General features: G+C 44.1%; 1 protein-coding gene across 5 annotated transcripts in view; it reads right to left on the bottom strand.

The window, feature by feature from the left end:
* SNX29 (sorting nexin 29) overlaps nt 1-21,062 on the bottom strand; it is a 589,908-nt gene that overhangs the window by 371,131 nt on the left and 197,715 nt on the right. For all 5 annotated transcript variants that reach the window (XM_017540017.2, XM_037742524.1, XM_017540015.2 and 2 more), the window contains one exon: nt 413-495. In XM_017540017.2, coding sequence (XP_017395506.1) covers nt 413-495 — 83 coding nt within the window. The remainder of the gene's footprint in view (nt 1-412; nt 496-21,062) is intronic.

Genomic DNA, 21,062 nt, shown 5'->3' with positions numbered 1-21,062 from the left:
CTTAACCAGAGCTAGGATTGGAACGTGATCAGCCTAAGTGCACCGCTCTCATTATCTACCATCTTGGCTTTCTGTTGCTTGCACTCATGGTCTGCTGTGACTTCATCATACCACAAAGTTCACTGCCATGCAACTGTCTCAAGACTCTGGACATAAAATTCCCTAAGTACACAAATATATACAACTGTTGCTAATAGTCTAGCAAATGAGTCTTACAATATTAGTCACACATGTTGCAGGAATATGCATCGGTTTTTTCCACCCGATTCATTTTCTGGAATCCTGAGCAGCACCATTATCCTAATCCATCCACAAATGCACTCATCACATGTTCAAGGTCTACTGTTTGCCAGGTAGGGGTGTTCATAAAAAAGCCCAGCCCCTCCCAACCCGGGCTCAGGTTCCCCCTCACCGTCAGCTGTTTGACCTTCTCTTTTCAGCATCTGGACAGCTCCTACATACTTCTTCAGCTGGACTTTGAGCACCTCGTTTTCCCTGCAGGTACAAAAAACGTTAAAAGATATAAATTTAAAAAGTGACAACGTGGACCCATGGCAAGGGGAGGGGGTGGGTGGTAAATTTGTGTAAAAAAAAAAAAAAAAAAATTTGCATGTTATAAATGTTAATATATTCTCATGGTTTAGAGATCATCACAGGAGAAGGCTGTTACCAAGGGCACGTTTGCAGAATGCCTTTAAGAACTGTTCTTTCACAAGACAGAAAAGCACCAATTGGTTTCAGTGTCCACAAATTCAGAACATGTACACAGGCTGTGCTTAGAGTATTTGAAGCTACCTATCTATCAGATGTTTATTCAGTGTCAGGAACTCTAGTCTTCTCTCCATTTACAAAAGCATGTACTGAGTACTATGCATTCACCCTAGGGAATGCTCTTAATCTTTTCATCAACTGTGACATATAGTAAACACTTATTATCTGCCAGGCATCATGTCAAGTGTTTGTATGGCATCTCCTTGAATCCTTCCAAGGCACTAACACAACCTTCATTTTACAAATAAGGAAATTGAGGCATAAGGAGAAACAGTTTGACCAAGTCCACATCCACCCCCATGTAAGATTACACTAAGGAACACAGAACCCAGGTTATGACAGGACCCCACCTACTGAATTCACTTCCTGCATACACTGGCTGACAACAGAATGTGAGGATCAATGGGGAAAAAACTGCCATTTGTTGAGGATTTAGGCTTTACATATGTCTCTCTGAATCAAGCATGCATCCGTCCATTCACTTGTCCATTCATTCGTCATTCAGTGGAAAGATGCTTCATTGAGTAGAAAAATGCACAATGGCCTGCAGTATTCTCCTCATTTTACAGGACAGGAGTTGGATGAGTAAGGTTTCTGACTAAGGACGCCAGTAAAACATACTAGCAAGATCTGAACCGAGGTCTCCCTGCCCCCAGGTGAGGACTTTGTGCCATCTTCTTTAAGATTCAGACTTGGTTTCCAACCAGCTCTACGAGAGGGAAATACCTCTTCCACATTTTCTATTTCTGCCCCCACCCCCTACACCTCAGGTCTTTAGCCTAAGTGCCTTTCAATGTGCTATATTTTTTCTTTCCTTGCACTGAAAAGAGCTGGAGACTGGGTTTCTTCTGTGATTATAAAAATAAAAATGTTCATTGCAAAATACCCAATCAGAACACATTTAAGAAGAAATGCAAACACATGCAAACACCCCAATGCCTTGAAATAAACCCCATTAACATTTTTATATCCATCCTATTATTTCTCTAGGTGCACACACACATTATAAATAATTTTATGGGGGATTAAACATTCTTCACATCAATTTGCTTTGTGTATTCACACAATGTTTGAGGATTTTTTTCCCTTGTTTACTGTTCCCTTCAACATTTCCCCACGGTAACCAATGGTAAAAACCTAGTATATACCTTTCAGGCATTCCTCCATGCTCTAACAATCACTATCAATCCAATATATTCAGAGCTTCTAAGACAGGATAGTATCAATTTTTCTGAGACTGGGTCATCTCATGTAATAATGCACCACAGTAAGCCTCTCAGTCTATTTACGAATGGAAATACCACACACTGGTACAGATACACCAAACACTGACTTAGTTGAAAAACTTGAGACTGCTCATCCCTGGGGCTGAGTGTCTGTTTTCAATGCATTTGACTACATCTCAGCCCACGACAACAGCATTTTCTTTGTATTTTGCTTCTCTGTGCTGTATTTTGGCAGATAAAAACATCGGAATCAAACGCAGACACTACCATAGACCTGAGAACCCTATCTTCGAGGCTCTGGAGAAAGTAAGCCACAAGGGAGTCCCTTAGTTATCCCCTCATCCTAGACAAAGCCTGTCATGGATGCCTCCACAGGTGTTTGCACTTCTTCCATCTGTGACATGAATAGCAAATGTTTGAAACTAAATAACAAGCCCTCAAAACGTTTACGAGAGAAAATCTTCCCTGATGGGGATTGTACAGCATGTTTTTTTGTTTGTCTGTTTGTTTCTGAGACAGAGTCTCACTCTGTCACCCAGGCTAGAGTACAGTGAGGTGATCTTGACTCACTGCAACCTCAGCCTCCCAGGTTCAAGCAATTCTCCTGCCTCAGCAACCCGAGTAGCTGAGATTACAGGCACACACCAACACGTCTGTCTAATTTTTGTATTTTTAATACAGACAGAGTTTCACCATGTTGGCCAGGCTGGTCTTGAACTCCTGACCTCAAATGATCCACCCACCTCAGCCTTCCCAAGTGCTGGCATTACAGGCTTGAGCCATTAGACTATAGAGCATGTTTTCTAGGATTCCTTTAGCCATCATCCTGCAGCTCAGCCTACTCCCAGTCTCCACATGTGAATTCAAGTCACATATCTTAAAACCAGGGAAAGAAAGCAATTTATACACATTTCTAAACCATAGTTCATTGAAGAACATTTTCCGAGAGGCCCCATGGCCAACACAAGCCATGTCAATGTTTGGCGGCGAGGACTCCTCTCACTTGCTTATAGTAGTCAGGCTGATCCTCAGCTTCCCTGTTCAACTTCAACTCTGTGACCAGCACTAAAATGCTTCAAATAGCTGCTTTTCTACTATTTTGAAGGAATCTTTTAATAGTGTGTTAAGATTCCATCTAAAAATCACACCAGGGTGGGTGCAGTAGCTCACATCTGTAATCCCAGCACTTTGGGAGGCTGAGGCAAGTAAATCACTTGAGGTCAGGAGTTAAGATCAGCCTGGCCAACATGGTGAAACCCTGTCTCTACTGAAAATATAAAAATTAGCAGGGCGTCGTGTTGCGCAACTGTAATCCCAGCTACTTGGGAGGCTGCGGCAGAAGAATCGCCTTGAACACAGGAGGCGGAGGCTGCAGTGAGCTGAGATCATACCACAGCACTCCAGCCTGGGCAACAGGAAGAGACCCCATCTAAAAAGAAAAAAAAAAAAAACCTAACACAACGAAACCAAGGTTTCTAAAACAAATCAGACATCCATCAAAATGATGACAAACCAGCCACTGGATGGACAACTTCGGGAGCCACAAATTCACCCCAGCCAACTTTGTACCAGCAAAATTGTTTGACTTTCTGAGAAATTAACACTCTCAGGTCTCTGGACCACTGAAATCCCTCTGAATGAAACTCAAACATCTGGCTGGCATGCTGACCACTTCAAGAGGAAACTGGCTCTGCCTCTGACCCCCAGAATGTACTACGTCTTGTTGGGTTTGGGGGGGCTTTAAGACAGGGTCTTGCTCTGTTTCCCAGGCTGGAATACAGTGGCACAATTATGGCCTACTGCAGCCTCAGCCTCCTGGGTCCAGCCTCCTGAGTAATTGGGACTACCAGGGTATGTTACCATGCCTAACTAATCCTTTCATATTTTTTGTAGAGACAGGATCTCCCTGCATTGCCAAGGCTCACCTTGAACTCTTGGCCTCAAGCGATCCACCTGTCTTAGCCTCCCAAGATGCTGGGATTACAGGCATTGGGCCTCATTTTTTCATTTTTATTTTGAAACAACCGTAGGTTCAAAGGAAGTAACAGAGATCACACCAAGAGGTCATGCATACCCTTGGCCCACTTTCCCCCAGAGGTTTATCTTATGTAACTACAGGGCAATATCACAACCAGGAAATGAACCAGGGCACAGCGTGTGTAATTCTATGCACGCCACTATTCTGTAACTTTTGCTCCTGAGATTCCTTTGCCGTAGAGCATCTCTTAGGATGGAACACAGATTTGAAGACCCACAGCAGTCAGACAAGATTTGCCAATGAGTAAAACAAACCAGGCCTGAGGTACAGGGAGAGGGAGCAGGAACACAGCCAACCAGAGAGCTTTTCCCTCACCCTAGCTTTTTTTTTTTTTTTTTTTTAAACTTGGCATGTTACCATCCCAAGAAAATAATTCCCAGAATTTAAATGACTAATTTGCAACCGACAGGACTTGAATTTGTAGACAGAAATCACAAAGAACTTACTGCTCTTATCACTACATAGGTCTCCATTATGATCAAATAAAAATGCCTTTTCATGTGACACCTCATGAGATCATGAAATTGATCAGATAATTAAATGCATTTGACCTATGAAAGTCCTCAGAAACCTTCTGAGCATGTGTGAAAGAGACATAGAAATAATGGCTGAGCACCCCCCAGCAGGGACTTCAACCCCAGCACAACTATATCCCCCGAAGCCTGTCAGCCTCAACAAGACAGAAGCAAGGTGAGCAAGGAAGACCACAGGTCTGCACAATCTCTTGGGTGGTTAAGACTCCTGTGCAGATGTGAACAGGATCCTCCGGACCAGCTAGTTTTGCTAACAGATGCTAAGAACTTTCCCCGAGTTATGGAGCTCAATCCTTTGCTTCCAACCCCCTCAGGCATCTCATAAATGTAAGCAGTGGTCACAGGTGAGCTTTAGAAAATATGAATGAACAGCCTCAAAAACTGTTTACGTTCTGACCTAGCAACTCCACTTCTAGCAAACGTATTCAGAAAAGAAAGATGTTGTGAATATAAAAGACACTGGTTACAAATTATTTGTCTTTAATGTAGGAGTGGGTGGAAAAGTTACAGTGCATCCTCCTCTAATAGGATGCTATGGGACTGTCAAAGTTATGATAAATATGTAGCTTTAGCCCCAGGGATGAACATTTATAATAGACTGATATAACATTAACTGAATGCACCAGAGTACAAAGTATATTTACTATAACCCCTTATATCTATTTAGAGGTATATGTTTGCACTGGAAACATACAGACCATAATGTTAACAGTACTCATTTCTATATGATAAAATAGGAATTTTTTATTTAATTTTCCAACAAAGCACTTTTTAAAATGTATTAAGGGTAAGGTTAGAAATACCCACCCCCAGGCCAGGGGCAGTGACTCATGCCTGTAATCCCAGCATTTTGGAAGGCTCAGGTGGGGATTACCTGAGGTCAGCAGTTCGAGACCAGCCTGGCCAACATGGTCAAACCCTGTCACTACTAAAAATACAAAAATGAGCTGGGCACGGTGGTGCACGCCTATAATCCCAGCTGCTCGGGAGGCTAAGGCACAAGAACTGCTTCAACTCAGGAGGTGGAGGTTGCAGTGAGCCAAATGTGTCTGACTATAGGAAAAGGAAATACCCACCCCCAAATCCTTTTTTTAAAGAAATACCCACCCCGAAATCCTTTTTTTAAAGAAATACCCACCCCGAAATCCTTTTTTTTAAAGAAATACCCACCCCCAAATCCTACAGTCACATCACACACAATGATGAAAGGCTGAATATTTTCCCAAAAGACTGAGAACAAGTCAAGCAATTCTTCCTTCACTACTCCTATTCAGCATGATAGATTCTAGATGAGGAAATAAGGCCCTTACCACCCACAAAAAAAACCCCTACAGATTAGCAAGGAAGAACTAAAACTTTCCCTATTCACAGATGACATGACTGTCTGCACAGGAAATCCCAAAAATTAACAAAAATGGTCACAGAATAACCGAGGTTTTCAACGTCATAGAACGCAGGGTCAAATGTGAATATTAACTGTATTTCTAAACATTACCAATGAACAATTAGAAGAGAAATTACTTTTAAAAAGAATCGTTTATAATAGCTCCAAAAAATGAAACAAATTCAAATAAATCTAACAAAATGTAACCAAGATCTACATGCTGAAAACTATAAAATGCTAACCAAGGAAATCAAAAAAGAGCTAAACACCTGGAAATACCAGGTTCATGGCTTAGAAGACTCAAAACAATTAAGGTATCAATTATCCCCAAATTGATCTATAAATTTAATGCAAGCCCAATCTAAATCCCAACAGGATTTTTCATAGACTAACCAACTGCGACATTCATATGGAAAGACAAAGAAATGAAAATAGCCAAAATCATTTTTGGAAAAGCAGCACAGAGCAGGAAGACTCATACTGCCCACTTTTAAGACTTCCTGTAAAGCTACAGCCCTCAAGCCAATGTCATACAGGCAAAATGACAGACACACACCAAGAAAGAAAAAGGAATCAGGGAAATAAACCCCCCCCCACACACAGCAAGTGATGTGACAAAGGTAGGAAGGCACTTGTGGAGAAAGGACAGTCTTTTCCACACATGATTTTGGAACAACAAGACATTCATACACACAAGAAAAATAAACTTCAACCGATACCTCACACCTCATACAACTACTAATTAAAATTGGACCACAAACAAATGTAAAATAATTTAAAACTATAAAAAGTTTAGAAGAAAATGTCAGAGAAAATTATACCTAACCTGAGTTAGGCAAGGAAGAGTTCTGAGAAATAATACTAAAACCACCTTCCATAATAGAAAAAAAGTTTAACTGGATATGCTTTGTGAAAGCCTTGGGTTTTTTTTGTTTTGTTTTGTTTTGTTTGTTTGTTTGTTTGTTTTTTGTGGTGGCGGTAGATGCAGTTTCACTCTTGTTGCCCAGGCTGGAGTGCAGTGGCGTGATTTCAGCTCACTGCAACCTCCACCTACTGGGTTCAAGTGATTGTTCTGCCTGAGCCTCCCAAGTAGCTGGGGTTATAGGCACCCGCCACCAGACCCAGCTAATTTTTGTATTTTTAGTAGAGATGGGGTTTTGACATGTTGCTTAGGTCTGTCTCAAACTCCTATAATGGAATTATATACTTCTGTAATGGAATTTAAGTAATGGAATATCCACTCATCAACAAAAAGGAATGCACTATTGATATAGGCAACAACTTGGATGAAACTCCAAAAACATCATGCTAAATGTTTTGGGCATAGTGGCCCATGCCTGTAATCCCAACACTTACAGACACTGAAGCAGGAGGATCACCTGAGCCTATGAGGTTGAGACCAGCCTGGGCAATACAGCAAGACAACATCACTATTTAAAAAAATTTTTGAGACGGAGTTTCGCTCTTGTTACCCAGGCTGGAGTGCAATGGCGCGATCTCGGCTCACCGCAACCTCCGCCTTCTGGGTTCAGGCAATTCTCCTGCCTCAGCCTCCTGAATAGCTGGGACTACAGACATGCGCCACCATGCCCAGCTAATTTTTTGTATTTTTAGTAGAGACGGGGTTTCACCATGTTGACCAGGATGGTCTCGATCTCTTGACCTCGTGATCCACCCGCCTCGGCCTCCCAAAGTGCTGGGATTACAGGCTTGAGCCACCGCGCCCGGCCTAAAAAAAATTTTAATTAGCCAGGCACAGTGGTGTTCACTTGTAATCCCAGCAACTGGGGAGGCTGAGGTGGAAGAATTACTTGAGCCCAGGAGGTTGAGGCTGCAATGAGCAGTGATCACACCACTGTACTCCAGCCTGGGTGAAAGTGAGACCTTATCTCAAAAAATAAATGAAATATATTTTAAAAATTAGCCAGACATGGTGTCACGTGCCTGTAGTCCCAGTTTCTCAGGAAGCTGAGGCAGGAGGATCACATGAACACAGGAACTGCAGGCTGCAGTGAGCTGTGATGACTACTGCATCGTAGCCTGGGCAACAGAACAAGACTGCAATTCACAAGCAAAAAAAAAAAAAAAAAATCTATTAAAAAGGTATTAATCAGGGGAATGCAGACATGCTAAAAAAAAAAAAAAAAAATCTATTAAAAAGGTATTAATCAGGGGAATGCAGACATGCTACGTGGAAAAGGAGTCAGAGGTGGCAACAGAAGAAGCTGGAAGACAGGAGGCTATTATAGTCATCCAGGCAAAAAACGATGGTGGCCAGAACTGAAAGGACTGAAGTGGCAGCCGTGGAGATGAAGAGAAGTATTCAAATGTTCGCCTGTCCAATTCTGGAAAGCCTTGCCAACCCCCTCCCACTCCCAGCCCCAAACATGCCTGCTGGCTACCCTGCAGATTTCTTTAAAAGCATGGGAATGAAAGCAAATCATTGAGTAGGTGACAAGTACCTCTCAAATAGCTTCCAGTGACTGCAATAATTAATGTTTGTAAGTCAAAGCAATTATGCCTGCCCCAATGTCAGAGTAAATAACCAGCAACCTCAGACAGCACTACTCAAAGAAAATTACTCACAACAAAACTAACGAACCTGTTAAGAACATCTGGTAATTCACAAGCATCAAAACACCACATTAAGATATACCTATGGGAATTATGCTTTCCCTAGATGCATAAAAGCACAGCTCAAGGGGACCTCACGTCTACTGCCTAGCAGGTACTTAGCAGGCATAAACCATAACCACACCCAACTACAAGAAGAAAGCGGCCCAGTGGCCAGGCTAACCAAGACAATGAGTACTGCCCCAAAATAAGCACCAATAAAAGGCAGGAAGGGAGGCACAAATCGCCTGGTTTTGTGGTGTTTGCAGCCAGGCCTAAGTCTTCAAAGCTCAAGTTCATTGCAAAATAAAAGCCAACTCCAACCCCTCCACCTTTTCTAAGGCATCATAACCGTTTCAGCCTACTGCTAAACAGAGCCTAACACACAGTCTTGCACTGCTCTTTACAGAACACTTTTGCCCACACACTCTCAAGTAACTGTCACCATAACAATGCTGCTAGTAGCTACCACTTGGTCCAGCGTGGGGGAGGAGAGAAGGGGAGAGGGGTAAGCAAAGCTTTTTAGATGCCTGCAGACTGAGATACCTACAGAGGAGCTAAGTAATGTTCCTGGCAAGTAACAAGCTGACGAGTGGCAGAGCTGGGACTCAGACCAGACAGTGCGACTTCAGAGTGAAACCAGACCAGTCCTTTACACCAGGGGTCCCCAACCACTGTGGCTGTCAGGAATCGGGCCTACAGCAGGAGGTGAGCAAGCACTGAGCAAGCATTGCCACCTGAGCTCTGCCTCCCGTCAGATCAGCAGCAGCCTTAGATTCTGACAGGAGCACCAACCCTACTGTGAACTGCGCATGCAAGATCTAAACTGGATACTCCGTATGAAAATCTAATGCCTGATGATCTGAGGTGCAACTGTTTTATCCCAAAACCATTCCAACACCCCATCCCCATGGAAAAATTGTCTTCCGTGAAACCAGTCCCTGGTGGCAAAAAGCTTGGGGCCCAGTGCTCTACACCATCTTTGTGAAACAATCAATATAAGGGCTAAAAGAATAAACCCATCCACCCAGTGCCTCTAGTACTGAGAGCAACAGGGCAAGAGGGAAAGCAAAGGATGACTTCCAGAGCACCTTCCCCACAACGTCACCTTGGAAAGGCTGCTCCCGGGTTCTACCCAGGCTGCTGCGTGCCATTACCCAATACACCATGCTCTCTAGGCTAGACCTATCCCCCTCCCCTCCTCTTGCAGCTGTCCAGGCTCCCAGAGTAGCTGAAACATCCACTGAACACAGGCCCCCCACCTCCACTCTGGGATTTGGGCAATCACAGTTCTTCCCTGTTGCCCATACCAGCCAAGCTCTTTCTGCCACCTGCATTTTTGGTAAGGTTGATCTGATTCTCTGTCTGCAACTCTCCCATCTGCCCCAGGCCCCTGGTGAACAGCTATAAATTTTTTAAGTGTCTCCTCAAAAGCCCTCTTCTCTTTGAAGTCCTTCCTGCCAAACCTGCCTCCACCACATGGAGTTTGTGACATCTCCCTTTTCTACACCGAGCACATTATAGACAAGCTTTTCTCTTAACAAGTCTCACACTTTAATAGCTGTGGTTTGTGCTCGTCTTCCCCTATGTAGAGTATGAGATCCGTGAAGACAGTGGCCATGTGTTGAGAAACATTCTCTGCCCCCGTGACTCCCTTATGGAGGATACTTTTAGTTTGTAATTAGTGATAGGTGGGTAACAGCTGCCTACTTGATGTATTTTTAAGCTATGAGTAAATATGGAACACCTGTGTATTAATGAGAATCACCTGTCTAAGAGCAAATAAATAAGTGGATGAAAGTCTGCTCGGGGCTTTCAGTCTTGGAGAGCTGTCAGCCCCGCAGGCTCTCAGGCTGTTGGTTCCCAGGATAGACCCACTCTGTTGTGCTATCTGGGTGTCTGCCTCTCAAATACCTTCATCCTGCCTGGGTGGAGGTCTTCTGACTGAGTTGGATCCATGTCTTATTTATCTCTGTACCAGGAAATATTGCCTTCGTCCAGAAGGAAATGGAGGCTCAGTATAGTGACTGGCCAAGGTCAATCAGGAGTGGAAGTGGAACTGACATTTGGGTAACTCCAAAGCCTATACCCTCCAGCACTAGGCCAAGGTCCTTCCAGATGTAGTCAGAGGATGGAGGATCTCTATAATGAAGACAGCAGAGGAGCCTCTCCAGAGAGCAAATCTCCCCATAACCCTGCCTTTCCATTCCCAAGCAATTCAGACCAAAGCTATTAGAAATGAACTTACAAGGGGATGGATCAATAACTAAATAAATTACAGAAAACTGGAGCCAGGTTTCTTGTCACTGGAAAGAGAATAATGATTATGTAAAGTAAGAAAGTGAGAAGTCAAAGGTGGTGTTAGAAAGGGATTGAAGGTATCAGTGTCAACACACAGACCATTTCAAAAGGATACAGAAGCCAGCTAATAAGAGTTCCCACTGACAAATGAGATGGATGGAATGGATTCAGCTTATAATCCATTACTATCACTGTTTTTATGCTTGGATGCTCTGAGACTATCCAAGCATCAAAACAGTGGTAGTAATGTATTATAAGCTGAATAAAATACAAACTGATGAATCCAATATTAACTAATGGAAAATTTAATGCATAATAGGATATTTACAGCTCAAAAACCTCCCTACAGAATACATATCAATTGTAAAGGGGAAACTCCACAGGGAGGGAGCATAACAGACATCATTTTAATCAGAAGATCAAAGTTAACATCAGACATGAAACAAATTGAAGCCATGCACCACCTGCTAGGATGCACTAGAAATACGCTGTAACATTCCTACCAAAGATGCATAAACTGAATCTAATCAAAAGGAAACAGCAAGCAAACCAAAGGCAGGAACATTCTGACAATAAACTGGCCTATCATCTTCAAAAAACGTCAAGGTCATGAAAGTCAAGTAAAGAGACAATTGTTCTAGTCCCACGAAACATAAAAATTATACACAATGTGTCATTCTGGACTCTACCATTCTCCAAGAAAAGACGTTACTGGAACTACTGGTTAAAGTTGAGCATAATGTGAAGATTAGACAGCAGAAATGTGTAGATGTTAATTTTCTAACTCTGATTGTTATATTGTTGTTACAATGGAGAATGTTTTGCTTGTAGGAAACACATGAACAGATTCAAGAGTGAAAAACTTCAAAGTAAAAAGCAGATTCCCATGCCCCTCTCTGTAATCATGCTCTCCGGGTGGAGCCTGGAATCTGTATTTTAGCAAGCCTCCCAGACACTTGTGGGCCACTCTGGCACCTGGGAGCCACTCCCTGCCCTGTGACCCCCTACCATATCATAATGATAACAATTACTTCTCATAGCCCTGTTCAGACAACAGTGGTTTTCGCCCACATGGAAGAAGTCTAGGTAACTTTTCCTTTCCTTCCAGTTTTCTCTAATAAGACAGGGCAAGGGCTGCCAGGGGACTCAAATTCCAGGATGTCTGCCTTCCTCCTTGGCTGTTCTCTGGGTTGAGCTGTGTGGCATCTCATCTCTGCCAGCTGGAGAGGGTGGAGGACAGAGCTGTAAAAAGCTTGACTGATTTTTAGGGCTCTCTACCCCTTACCATCGTTGCACTATTTTATAAACCCCATCTAATTAGCCACCTGGTAAATCCCATTCAGAATGGCACACTGGCCCCTGTGCTGCATATCCAGAGCCAGGGAAATAGCCCAAACAACTCATCACTCAAGAAGGTAATTAATTACAGATGACATACACTCAAAATATCCTGAGTGCAATGGGAAAATTACAGGGTTCCAAACTTAACAGCCCGAATCATATTTGTTAGTCTGTCAGCCCTTTGTGCCATTAAAAAGTGTTTGCAGCTGGGCAAGGTGGCTCACACCTGTAGTCGCACCACTTTGGGAGGCCCAAGCAGGCAGATCACCTGAGGTCAGGAGTTTGAGACCTGCCTGACCAACCTGTAAAAACTGTCTCTACTAAAAATACAAAATTAGTCGGGTATGGTGGCACATGCCTGTAATCCCAGCTACTCGCGGGGCTGAGGCAGGAGAATCGCTTGAACCCAGGAGGCAGAGGTTGCAGTCAGCCGAGATCTTGCCACTGCACAGCCCTGGCGACAGGAGCATAATTTCCTCTCAAAAAAAAAAAAGAAAAAAACTGTTTGCTTTGAGGTCAGACAGCCCTGATGGGAATGCTGGCTCTGCCCCCGTGTGAGCTTGGACAAGTTGCTTAACTTCTCTAAGCCCCAGTTTAGCATTCATAAAATGGGATGATGAAAGTACCTACCTTCGGAAATTATAGAGAGAACTAAGTATGTGTGTATATAAATACACGTAAAGTGTCTGGCATATGGTAAGTATTAAATAAATGTTAGCAGTTATTAATATGCTGTCATTAGCATCATCGTTATTAATAAATGCAAACCAGGGCTCCAATATCATTATATTCCAAATCAAGGTCATCTATTTTCTCCTAGGGAATGAGGACTAGGGAAACACTTAGAATAACATTCAAATCATCACCTGGACATATTTCCAAATTAGACATCAAATTACTGGGTCCCCTTCCCCCATCCCCAACCCCGCTGATCCCCTAGCTAACTCCTATGGCATGGAGGATTCACCTTCACCCCTTCAGAAAATACTTATCCAATTTCCCTCAGCTGCTTCAGGTCCTTTGAGGGATGCAGCATTTCCCAAAACAATGGGAATGTGAGGGAGCCTCTCACAGACTGAACTAGACTTCCATGTAAGCCAGTTTGGGATACCCAAGGTACCTCCAATATGACAACTCACCTTTTAAAGGAGTAAATGAAAGCGGTACCACTGCATGGAGAGGTAAGTAAACACAAGTCTAGCAACCCAAACAAACACCTTCAAAAAAGGGGGTGGGGGGAGAAAGAAAGGGCAAGAGAAACTGCTATGAAATAGAAAATTGTTTCCCCGACGTGCCCCAAGAAGAATAAGGAGCAGCAGATGGAGAGAATGCAACTGGGAGCCTAACCCAGGTTTTTTTGTTTGTTTGTTTTAAAGACAGAGTCTCTCTGTCACCTGGGCTGGAGTGCAGTGGCAAGCCCTCGGCTCACTGCAACCTCTGCCTCCTGGGTTCAAGCTATTCTCCTGCCTCAGCCTCCCAAGTAGCTGGGATTACAGGCGTACACATCCAGCTAATTCCGTAGTTTTAGTAGAGATGGGGTTTCGCCACGTTTGCCAGGCTGAACCTCCTGGCCTCATGCGATCTACCCACTTTGGCCTCCCAAAGTGCTGGGATTACAGGCGTAAGCCACTATGCTGAGCTCTATCCCAGATCTTTGAGTGTCCCAGGCATAGAAGGACAGGGGAGGTAACAGAAGAATGAAGCATGCCAGGGGGGCACACACAGAGGCATCTTGTGAGTGGTGGGGCCCATGGCAGAGTCCAGAACGTGTGCCCATTGTCCAGAACTCAATACCAGGCAGACAGAAATATGGCCTTGTGTGGCCAGATCTTCAAACTCTTCAAGAGCAGCTGAAAGTCCAGATTCCTCTGGGACACATCAGGCCTTTAACCAGTGATTTACTGTTTTTCAAACAGCTCACGTGCCAAACACAACACAGCTGCGAGCCACAGTATGCCCTGGCCACTGAGTGCTACATCTCTCTTGACTATGACCTCTTGGCACTGAGTGTTGCCATCTGTGAGACCAGAAGTCTACTTGCTATAGTGTCTCTTCATTAGGCCAAATGGAGATGGATTAAAACCTTTGAAATCCTGTCAGAAACACATAACCTGAATCTAATCATGAGAAACAGCTGACAAACCCAAATTAAGGGACGTTCTACCAAGCAACTGGCCAGAAGCGGGAAGGAAGAAAAAAAAAAAAAAAGTTAAGGTCATGAAAGTCAAAGAAGCTGTGGAGATATTCCAGATTCAAGAGACAGGCCCCTTCAGTGCAATGCCTGATCCTGGACTGCATCCTAGATCATGCAGAGAGATTAAACATGAAAGGTTTAATTGGCCCCATTGGTGAAATATGAATGCAGACTAAATATCACATCATAATGCTGCATCAGTGTTACATCACACTGTAGTCAGGTAAGAAAGTACCCTTCTTCTGGGAAAGAAAATCACGTACTTGACTATTTTAGGGGTAAATGGGCATGATGCTTGCAACTAATTCTTAAATGGATCAGGAAAAGTTGGTATGGGTACACAGAGATACAGATACAGATAAATCTATCTCCAATATAGCAAAATATTAACAACTAGTGACTCTGCAGGAAGGGCACATGGTAGTTCTTTTTTTATCCCTGCCATTTCTGAGCAAATCTAGATTACTTCAAAACAAAGACTTAAAAAAAGAAATCTCTTTATTAATGAAAAACTCCAGCCAGGCACAGTGCCTCATGCCTGTGATCCCAGCACTTTGGGAGGCTGAGGCCAGCAGACCATGAATTCAGGAGATTGGGGCCAACATGGTGAAACCCCATGTCTACTAAATATACAAAAATTAGCTGGGTATAGTGGCAAGTGCCTATAATCCCAGCTACTTGGGAGGCTGAGGGAAGAGAATCGCTTGAACCCGGGATATAGAGGTTGCAGTGAGCCGAGATCATGCCTTTTCACTCCAGCCTGGGCAACAGAGCAAGACTCCATCTCAAAAAAAAGAAAGAAATGAAAAGCTCCCAACAACAAATATATACATATATATGAATTTATAATAACGGCCCACACAAAAAATTTGTTTGGTCAATATAAACACAGCATATCAAATATTAATCAGTATGTGGGAATAACGAGGCCCACCAACTATGATTACTTTGAAAAATACTGGGGTTTTAAGGGGTGCAGTTCACCTGTCTCCTCTGTGACAATTCCAGCAGAGCCACTGACAGAACACTTTGGGTGGCATCTGGGAACAAGGAGTACAATCGTTATTATCTTGCAACCTGCATCTGAGCAAAGTGGGCCCTCGAATGCGTCCCTTTCCTGCAATGCAGAGGCATGGCATCTGAGGATTGCAACTGCTGTGTAGCTGTTGTTGCTGATAATGGCCAGAGGGTAACACATCCTGCATTTGAATACCAAAATAAAAACTCGATTTGGCTATTGCACAAGTCACAATAGTCTCATCAAATCTAGGCCTCTTGAGACTACAGGCAGAAACATGGACTGCGAATGCAGCAAGGGTAGCAAGATAACAAAATACGACGGCAGCCTTGCAGCAGGTGGGGGTGAGAGGGGGAGGCGGGGGAGAAGGGGGGGAGAGAGGGGGAGAGAGAGAGAGGGAGAGAGAGAGGGAGAGAGGGGGAGAGAGAGAGAGATGACTGAAAGAGGGAGATCATCAGCACGCACCCAACAGAAGAACCACGCCCCAGAGTGGCCGGCTGGAACACATGCTTGTGGGGCAAGCAGGAGGAAGAGCGAGAAAAGAGACGGAAGAGAGGGAAAGGAGGTGGTTTTATAATTAGATACAAACTTGGCCTTCCGGGCCAAGTACTCTCCAGTTCCCCCCAAAGATCCCTCCCCACTCCCTAGTCTCTCACACATGGCTGATTCATTTACTTCCGTTATCTACCCGGCCCCTGTACGAATTCCAGTTTGAGACCCCCTACTGCATATGAACTCTGGGACTCCTACAAATTCCATAGGCAGCCGTGGACTGGGAATCTCAGAACTAAAGCAAGGACATGGTATAAAAATTAGGTGACCACAGAATTCTAAGTCCAAGTTCATACAAACAGCCTTTCCTGTGGCAGCTTATGGTTCCGCAACCATGGCAAAACTGCCATTAACCCTCCTCAAACACGCACCTGGCCCTTGACACAAACCAGTCCCAAAGGATCCAGCCAAATAAACCACATTTCTGAAGAAACACAATGATTTCCCCCTTGACAGCTAATGACTGCAAGAGTTGGTACAGCAAAAGGAAAACAAGACTCCCTCAAGCTGTCACTGCTGCTAGTCTATGCCTGAGTAAAACATGTTTCTGCTGTGTTCCATTCCAACCCATTCCTTGGAGATGAACTGTGGAAGAACTACAGAAGGCATTTCTAGGAAGTGTCTATTCTCTGGCCTCCAGGCTCCCAGTACAAAACTCAGCAGAGCCAAGACAGTGTACCTGGAAGCCTCTTAAGATGGCTTTTTACAGGTCAGTGCCCAAGCGTGAAAGGATTCTGTGGATTCCAGGAAGCACACAAGGCTTAGGGAGTTGCAAGACCACGAGGGAAGTGGATGCCATTTGTTTACAAGGTAAACTGGAACTCTTGGGAATAAGGTTACCAGCAGGAGGCTCTAGGAGATCTGAATCTTTATTGCTTTTCTTTGTAACAAGGCTGTTCTTCAGCCATGACCTCCTGAAAATCAACAACTCTGGGCCTCCCCAGTTTCTACAACCCAACATTCAGCACGATATGTGGCACGCAATTCAGCCTCGAGGACCATCTGATGACATCCAAAATGAAGCTAGCATACAGACCTCGTTTGGATCCTGACTCAGGAGGAAATGGCTATAAGAGACATTTTAGGAACAATTAAGGGATTGTGAATATGAACCATATGTTAGATACTGTGGAATTACTGTCCACTTTCTCTAGCAAAATATTGTTACAGGAAAGGGGTCCCGATCCAGGCCCCAAGAGAGGGTTCTTGACTCTCACACAAGGAAGAATTCAGGGTGAGTCTGTAAAGTGAAACCAAGTTCATTAAGAAAGTAGAGGGGGCCGGGCGCAGTGGCTCACACCCATAATCCCAGCACTTTGGGAGGCTCAGGCGGACGGACTACGAGGTCAAGAGACTGAGACCATTCCTGGCCAACATGTGAAATCCCATCTCTACTAAAAATACATAAATTAGCTACTGTGGTGGCGCGTGCCTATAGTCCAGCTACTTGGAGGGTGAGGCAAGAGAATCGCTTGAACCCGGGAGGTAGAGGTTGCAGTGAGCTGAGATCTCACCACTGCACTCCAGCCTGGCAACAGAGCAAGACTCTGTCTCAAAACAAAACAAAACAAAACAAAACAAAAAAAGAAAGTAGAGGAATAAACGAATAGCTACTCCATAGAGCAGCCCTGAGGGCTGCTGGTTGCCCAATGTCATGGCTATTTCTTGATGACTTGCTAAACAAAGGGTGCGTACCCTTTTTAGACCATACGGGGTAACTTCCTGATGCTGCCATGGCATTTGTAAACTGTCATGGCACTGGTGGACTGTCGTGTAGCCGTGAGGATGACCAGAGGTCACTCTCCTTGCCATCTTGGTTTTGGTGGGATTTGGCTGGCTTCTTTACTGCAATCTGTTTTATCAGCAAGGTCTTTATGACCTGTATCTTATGAGATGTCCTATCTCATTCTGTGATTTAGAATGCCTTAACCAAAAAAAAAAGAAAGAAAGAAACAAAGAAAGAAAGAAAAAAGAAAAACAACTGCTCAGGATTCAGTGTACAAATGTTAAAAGAAAAAAAAAAAAAAAATAGAATGCCTTAACCCTCTAGGAATGCAGCCCAGTAGGTTTCAGCCTCATTTTCCCTAGCCCCTACTCAAAATGGAGTTTCTCTGGTTCAAATGCCTCTGACAATACTATGAGGTAATGTAGGAGAATGTCCTTGTTCTCAGGAGAGAAGCGCAGAAGGATTTAGGGAAAAAGAATCATAATGTCTGAAACAACTTTCCTATCGTTTAGAAAAAGTTTATTTACAAAAAAACATATCTATACATAGTATGTATCTCTGTATGTTTCTGTTTATTCATTTGTTTATTTAGAAAAACAGTGAAAAATGTGCAAAAAAAGGTAAATCTAGGTAGAGTGTAGGTATATTCAAGTTTACAGTACTAGCACTTTTCAGAAGATTTGAAATTTTTCCAAATAAAAAGGAGATTTTTAAAAGATACAAAGTATTTGGCTGGGTGCCATGGCCCATGCCTGTCAACTCAGCACTTTGGAGGCCAAGGCGGGAGGACTGCTTGACCCCAGGAATTCAAGACCAGCCTGATCAACGTACAGAGATTCCACCTTTAAGAAAAACTAAGGCCGGGCATGGTGGCTAACACCTGTAATCCCAGCACTTTGGGAGGCTGAGGCGTTCGGGTCACTAGGTCAAGAGATCAAGACCATCCTGGCCAACACAGTGAAACCCCATCCCTACTAAAAATACAAAAATTAGCTGGGTGTGGTAGTGCACGCCTGTAGTCCCAGCTACTCAGGAGGTTGAGGCAAGAGAACTGCTTGAACCCAGGAGGCAGAGACTGCAGTGAGCTGAGACTGTGCCAATGTGCTCAGCCTGGTGACAGAATGAGACTCCATCTCAAAAAAAGAAAAACTAAAAAATTAGCCTCGTGTGGTGGTGCATGCCCACACTCCCAGCTACTCAAGAGTGTGAGTCAGGAGGATTGCTTGAGCCCAGGAGACTGAGGCTGCAGTGAGCTATGATCTACTGCACTCCAACCTGGGTGACAAAGCGAGACCTTGTCTCTACCCTCAACAATAAAAAAAGAAAGAAATTTTTGAAGGATAAATAAATCAATCCATATGCAAGGCTCATGACATTTTTTTTTTTTTTTTTTTTTTTGAGAGGGTCTCACTCTGTCACCCAGGCTGGAATGCAGTGGTACAAATCTCAGCTCACTGCAACCTCTCCCTCCCAGGTTCAAGCGAGTCTCCTGCCTTGGCCTTCAGAGTAGCTGGGACTACAGGTGCCCACCACCACACCTGGATAATTTTTTTGTATTTTTAGTAAAGATGGGGTTTCACCATGTTGGTAAGGCTAATCTCAAACTCCTGACCTCAAGTCAACTGCCCCCTCTGCCTCCCAAAGTGCTCTGATTACAGGTGTGAGCCACTGCATCTGGCCTCACGATGACATTTCTATGTCTCATTGAGGGTAAACAGATGAAACTCAGGCTGGAGGTTAACTGGTTGGGGGTTGTAGGAGCTCCTGCCGCCTCAGTAGTACCCTGAGTGCTGAAGGAATCATTATCTCAGCCCTCCCATGAACCGACTGGCTGGCAAGATCTGCTCTGAATGAGCAAGCATTAGCAGCTATCAGAGTAATTACTTTTGTGAAGCAAAATGAGCTCTAATCCAGTGTAATCAATTGGCCTGCTACCAGCTGCTTGTTTGCCTTTAATTTCACCCTCCCTGGCAGCTTCCTTCCTTTGTCCTTTGTCCAGTGGGATTATTATTAAAGGGGGATTTATTAGTATTATTTTAAATGCCTGTTTAGAAACGGATTCTAGAAAGACGACAGTGACAGCAGCATTATTTTTTAATCTTTCAAAATCCTCCATTAAAAAAAAAAAATAGTCTGGGCACAGTGGCTCACACCTGTAATCCCAACACTTTGGGAGGCCGAGACAGGCAGATTACCCAAGGTCAGGCATTTGAGACCACTCTGGTCAACACAGTGAAGCCTCTCTACTGAAAATACATAAACATTACCCAGTGGCACATGCCTATAGTCCCAGTTCCTTGGGAGGCTGAGGCAGGAGAATTGCTTGAACCCTGGAGGCGGAGTCTGCAGTGAGCCGAGATTACGCCACTGTATTCCAGCCTGGGCAATAGAGTGAGACTGTCTCAAAAAAATAAAATAAAAAACTAGTTAGCAAAAGCTCACGGACAGCATTTATAACAAAGCTAGGTAACAAGGTACCCCCAAAATATAAGCAGGAGAAGATAAAGTTACAGCCACAAGTCCTACATGAAATCTGTGTAGAACATAGAGGGAAGCCACAGATCTGATGAAAAGTCCCAAGAAGGACCCCTCAAATCACCAACGGACCCTCCAAATCATTGACAGGCCCCCCAAATCACCAACAGACCCCCAAATCACCAACAGACCCCCCAAATCACCAACAGACCCCCCAAATCACCAACAGGTGATCCCTGGAAGGAAAGTATGAAAGGAAAAGAAATCTTGGGGCCCGCAAATCACTAAGCTAAAAGGAACAGTCAAGCAGGGAACTGCTTAGGGCCAACCGACCTCCCATTCTATTCAAAGTCTCGCCTCCGCTCAGATGAGACGAATGCCCATCTGATTGCCTCCTCTGGAAAGGCTAATCAAAAACTCTAAAGAATGCAACCATTTGCCTCTTATCTACCTAGGACCTAGAAGCCCTGCTTTGAGGTGTCCTGCCTTCCAGACAGAACCCAAGTTCATCTTACAGATGGTGATAGGTGTCTCCTGTCTCCTTAGCATGTATAAAACCAAAGTGTCCTTTGGCCACCTTGGGCACATGTCATCAGGACCTCCTAAGGCTGTGTCATGGGCGAGTGTCCTCAACCTTGGCAAAATAAACTTTCAAAATTAACTCAGACCTGTCTCAGATTTTTGGGGTTCACAAAAGCATGTTGGCCCAGATTGAGAAGTGCAGTAAAACCAGGAGATCGTTCCTCTCCCCTAGCAGATAAGCACAAGGAGATCCACAGTGACCCAGGCCCACCTCCACCGACTCTCAAAACTGGACTGCCAGGACTGCCTTCCATCACTGGGCCCTGCAGTGAGGGAAAAAGCTACAGAAGCAGAATCAGTTTAGCCGG

The sequence above is a fragment of the Cebus imitator genome, unplaced genomic scaffold (genome assembly GCF_001604975.1).
Source record: "Cebus imitator isolate Cc_AM_T3 unplaced genomic scaffold, Cebus_imitator-1.0 Scaffold122, whole genome shotgun sequence".
Lineage (NCBI taxonomy): Eukaryota > Metazoa > Chordata > Mammalia > Primates > Cebidae > Cebus > Cebus imitator.
This window is presented reverse-complemented; position numbering and strand designations above follow the sequence as displayed.